The 5757-nt window shown below is 34.8% G+C and overlaps 1 protein-coding gene across 2 annotated transcripts; it reads left to right on the top strand.

Moving 5' to 3' along the window:
* The first annotated feature begins 706 nt into the window (after positions 1-706).
* Positions 707-5138, top strand: LOC118587852 (olfactory receptor 143-like). 2 transcript variants are annotated; one of them, XM_036193961.1, is made up of 2 exons: positions 707-719; positions 4210-5138. In XM_036193961.1, the coding sequence occupies exons 1-2, from the start codon at positions 707-709 to the stop codon at positions 5136-5138; spliced, it is 942 nt and encodes a 313-aa protein (XP_036049854.1). The 2 variants fall into 2 exon arrangements, with proteins under 2 accessions (XP_036049854.1, XP_036049853.1); XM_036193960.1 differs by lacking the exon at positions 707-719 and having other exon boundaries at positions 4197-5138.
* The last annotated feature ends 619 nt before the right edge of the window (positions 5139-5757 follow it).

Below are 5757 nucleotides of genomic sequence, written 5' to 3'. Positions count from 1 at the left end.
AAATTATTTAAATATTTAAAAGTAATTTTTAAATGCCATGAATGATAACTCCAAAAACATCATTTTATGTGAAAATAACTACTTTCTTCCCTTTATCTTGTTTTATATCAAGTTGTTTTGAGAAATAATATTTTATCCTTAAAAAGTTCTATTCATTTATACATTTATTCATATCAATCCACTCCAATGTCCCTCCAAATACTTTTAATGAGCCAACATCATCTTTCTTCCAGCTTTACATCCTCTTTGTTATTGTTTTTAATAACCCCTAAGTGCAGTTAATGCTGTCTATAGGTATATGAGTATGTGGTTATCCCCTAGAGCGTATCAGTGGCCATTTCTCAAAGCAAAATATACTTCCTCCTTCCACAGCCATCAACTGCCAATATTTCTTCAGATAGAAGTGTGATCTCAGGATACTTTTCTCCAAACAAACAATGACATGAAAATGATCATTGAAATTTCATTCATTGTAGGAAAAAAGGGACAGACAAATAAAATTATTTATGGACAAATTTCATTGATAAATCATAATCTGTATGTTTGTATCACAACAGTATACCAATGTTGGACTAATCACAGATATAAAGGGCAGTTCACTAAAATTTATTTTCTGACTAATAGACGAAAATTTCAGTTAATACTTTCAATTAAATATCATTATTGAATGATTTATGCTGCAAGAAGAAAGATGTATGATTATGTCATGGTAGAACAAAGTGATATTTTCCCCCTGTCCTCCAACAGCATTCTTTTATCATTTCATCTACTTCTTCACTTGGTTTTCATATCATTTTCTACTTTTTAATTAAATTCATTTTTATATAGTGGGTGTGATTGTGCTCATGCACAAACAAGCCATGGTGCATGTATGAAAAACAGAGAAAAACTTGTAGAAGTGAAATGTCTTTTTCCACCATGTGGGTCACAGGGATTAAACACAGGTTGTCAGATTTTGTGACAAATGACACTACCTACGAATCCATTTCTCAGGCCCCATTGACTTTATAAAAGTCAAACAGAAAGGCAGAAAAATAATATAAATGATTAAGGGTCATCATCAAGATAATACGTTTGAAGACTACTTATGTAGACTTTCTGTGCCATCCAGTCTTGTGCTAAGGAGCATCTAAACATGGAGGAAAGATGGCACCAAGATCCCAGGGAAACCATGGTCATAGGTTACTATGGACATGATGGCTTAAGTTATCTAACACTAGAGTTTTTTAGCTATACATCCAATACTTTCCTTAATTTCAATGCTGTTATGGCTATTGTTTGTTATCAGCTTGACTACATCTGGAATATCTGAAACCCCCAAAATGGCTAGACACATATGTAACAAATTTTTGGCTTAACTGGATCATTCAAATGGAATGATCTACTTCTAATCTGGATCTTTGAGGTGAGATGACACACCTTTAATCCATATCTTTTGAAGTGGGAACACTCATCTCTAATCTGGGCCACACCTTCTGCAGGAAGCCTATACATGGAAGAGGGAAGCTGGCTCCCTTTGCCTGCTTCCTCCTGCCCTCACTTGCAAGTCTATTCCTTCACTGGCAGTAGAGCCTAATTCTTGGGATTCCAGCGTACCTAGAACTAGCTGAGACATCCAGTCTCCTGAACTAAACAGTCACTGGATTTTGGGACCTTCTATACATAAGCAACCTTAGTTGGATAATCTGAACCACAGTCTGTAAGTCTCTCTAATAAATCCAGGTAAACAGACAGACAGATAGATAGATAAATAAATAGATTGATTGACACACATATATATGTTTATATATAGGCAGAACTAGAGAGAGAGAAAGAGAGAGGAGAGAGACTAATTCTCTAAATTGAGTTAGTTACTCCAGAGAACTTTGACTGACACAAATGCTAATTTAAAATTTGGAAGTAACTATTTCTCTTTATTTTTCACTGAGAAAATGATTTTTATTTTTTTATTTTTTTATTTTGCTAAAATATTCTAGATATGTTTATATGCATGTACACAAAGATGGCATTGGTTTGGTTATACTTACTAGATAGTGAGAAGATAGAACTTGAAATAACAGCCTGAAAAAAACTTATTTTTTTTCTTAACTTTCCATGTAAGCAATCAGCTAAAAGCACCCACATAATGCAGAGGTGGGATTGATGGAATGCAGAGAGAAAGGAAGACCTATCAGTTCAGAACTTATCATCATGAAAATGGGGAGATATTTTATATACTTCCTTTACCCCTTTTGTATCCAGAGTCAAGGAACAGAGTTTTTTCATGTGATTTCCAGTCAGGAAAAGTCTTAGTTCCATATCTGGGTTTTTATAGTGGTCAATTATCAGTCACCTTCTCGAGAAAATACAAAGAATTTATAGCCAAACCTAATACTTTATACAGTGAATGTACACTAAATACTAATTTAAAACTGTGTCACAATAATAATCAACAAAAAAAGAGGTTATCAACTTGAGAGTGGAGACTGGGAAACACTGGATGGAAGAAAAGAAGAAGTAGTTGTGTTCTAATTTAAAACATATTTTAAAAACTTTAAAAAAAATACAAAATTTTTTTCATGCTAAACAACCAAATGTATATATAAAAATAAAGGGCTACATTTATAATTATAATTCATTGTATGGACAGTTTTTAAATACTTTAGAAATTGTTTTATTAGTCAACTTCTGTGTGTGTATGATGGAAGAAATGACAATATTCCTGTGGGATGGGCAGGGACCTTAGATGTTACACAGAATAGCACCAAAACAAATGCTTGTCTAATCCAAATAACAATAATTTCAAGTATAAGAAACTTGATTTATATGAATAAGGATATGCAATAAAGAAAGGTGAAACAATACCCAACAATTGCTTTTTATGTATCTATGTCAGTTCTAACACACTGTGAGAATCACTTCATTTAATCTATATATTACCCTGTGAAGACCATTTATATTTTATTCTATTATTTATTGTTATTATTACTTGTTGTGATACAGGGATTGCTTCTATACTTTTATGTATGTAAGACAAGAGTAGTGCCACTGAGGTGCAATGCAAGCCTTATCTTATGAGTCTCTATAGATATATGGAGAAATACACAGGTACAAATATAAATAAAAAAAGGTCAGAGAAGTTGCATAACTATTTACAGATTCCATGTGAGGAATCTGGAAAGTCTGGCTTTAAATTTTATATATATTACATATATTCTATCGATGTTTTTCAATCTAATTTTATAATGCATTTTAGAATTTTAATCTATTATCTACAATGTATTAATACAATCTTTGTTATTTATTGGAAAGTATTAATAAAGCATGTAATATATCCTTCAGTTTTCTATTTGAAGAGTATGTAGACAATTGTGATGAAGATTCTAAAGTACTTTGGCAAATCTGACAGGGATTTATTTAGTGAGCAAAACTTTGAGTCTCAAATGAGCCAACATTATGTATAAGGAAGATGATGTAAACACAGGTTCAGTAATTTCTTCACTCAAGGGACTCATGAAACCTGGGAGGAAATCTTAAAGGAGAGAATAATTTTCCAGGGTTCTGAACAATTTTCAATGAACTCTGGAACATGAAGTGGATTCTCACTCTATCCAGATGGTGTCTTACAGACTCATAAAAGGATCCCATTTTCCCTCTCCAGTGAAGAGGATCTCCTAAAGAAAATCTCATGCAGAAATTATGTCACAGTGCACAGTGCATCCCTTGCAGTGAGTGAGAGATAGATTTTCACTGATGGTTGTTATCATGATCTTCATCAAAGATTTTAGACACTTGAGGACACTAAGGAAGAATCTGTTTATTATAATTGTGATGAAATCTCTGTGTATGATAATTGACTCATCTTCTCTTGATAATTTTCCTTCAGTCACAAAGCTATAAACTCTGGGTTTTAATATTTTTTAAGTACTGCTTTTTTTCATCTCTGATCCTTATGGAAGACTAAAGAGAAGGGAGAAAATGCAGTTCAAGAGTCAGTAAGAGATTCATCAGCATTCTCTCTGGAAAGAGACAAACATCATAGTTGGGGAAAGAAGGAAATGGGGATTCCTCAGGAATCAACCTGTGTTGTCATGCTTGTATGCAGCATCTTCACAAAACACTGAGCTTGCAAATACAGCAGCTACAGAAATCCCTGTCTGTTAAAAGATATTTTCCTGTTAATTCTGTATGCTATCTCTGCTTCTACAGATGACACCATGAAGTATACAGCTGTAGAGAATGACTCTTTGGTGACTGAGTTTGTATTTATGGGGCTGACAGACCAACCTGAGTTCCAGCTGCCCTTGTTTTTTGTGTTCCTGCTGAACTATACAGCCACTGTGATGGGAAACTTGAGCTTAATGATTCTCATTTGTCTGAATTCACACCTTCACACTCCCATGTACTTTTTTCTATTCAATTTGTCCTTTGTTGATTTCTGTTATTCATTTGTCTGTACCCCCAAAATGCTGATGGGCTTTGTTTCAGAAAAGAATGCCATCTCTTATACGGGATGCATGACTCAGCTATTTTTCTTTGGCTTTTTTGTTAATTCTGAATGTTATGTGCTGACAGCAATGGCCTATGATCGTTATGTGGCCATATGTAAGCCCTTGATGTATACCATCCTTATGTCTCCTAGAATGTGTTCCCTGCTGATGTTTGGGTCTTACTTGATGGGATTTGCGAGTGCCATGGCCCACACTAGCTGTATGATTAGGCTCAGCTTTTGTGATTCCAACATCATCAACCATTACATGTGTGAAATCTTCCCCCTTCTCCAACTCTCCTGCAGCAGCACCTATGCCAATGAGCTTGTGAGTTCTCTTATTGCTTGCATAGTTGTCATTGTATCTGGCCTTGTTATCTTGACCTCATATGCTTCCATCCTTTTAAGTATTGTTCACATGACATCAGCTACAAGTTGGTCGAAAGTCATGGGCACTTGTGGTTCTCACATTGTAACTGTTAGTCTGTTCTATGGATCCGGGCTGCTTACATATGTTAAACCAGCATCTGAAAAGTCTGTGGATCAGGGAAAGTTTTTCTCGGTGTTTTACACTCTCGTGGTACCCATGCTGAATCCTCTCATTTACAGTCTCAGGAACAAGGATGTCAAACTTGCTGCAAAGAGAACCATGAAGAGAATCACAAGCTGAGTGAACAGGAGTGTTTGCAGTAGTCTCTGACTGCATTGTAAGGTGTTCTCATTCCCCGCCCCCCATTACCTTTCTTCTATTCTTCCTTTTCCTTTCTTTCAACATTATGGTCAGAATTTCTACTATACTACACACATACACACACACACACACACACACACAGAGAGAGAGAGAGAGAGAGAGAGAGAGAGAGAGAGAGAGAGAGAGAGAGAGAAAGGGAGAGAGAGATGCAAACAGATCATGAGCTATATAGAGCTTTGTGGCCATATTCTTGATTTGAGACATCTCTGTACTTTCAAGATTATCTAACCTGATCTTCACTACCTGTACCAGATGAAGACTTTGGTCTGACATATTTTATATACCTAAAGATAATACTATTTTGTCTTTTATATTTTCTCTAGTAAAATAAATTCATGGGACTGTTTTGAATCCTAGAAATTATAGCTAGAAAACCAAGCTTGCAACAATGTACCACAAAGCCTTAAGTTCAGCTGTGGATTGCTTTTAAGATAAATAGATATTTATTGTAAAAAAGAATAGTATTTATTTTTCAAAAAATACTGGAAGAGTTATGAAGAAACAAAGACCTTTCTCAGATTTGTTTCATTATGGGTCT

Source organism: Onychomys torridus, chromosome 7, assembly GCF_903995425.1.
Source record: "Onychomys torridus chromosome 7, mOncTor1.1, whole genome shotgun sequence".
Classification (NCBI taxonomy): Eukaryota; Metazoa; Chordata; class Mammalia; order Rodentia; family Cricetidae; genus Onychomys; species Onychomys torridus.
Note: the sequence above shows the minus strand (reverse complement) of the source record. Positions and strands in the feature narration are given on the sequence as shown.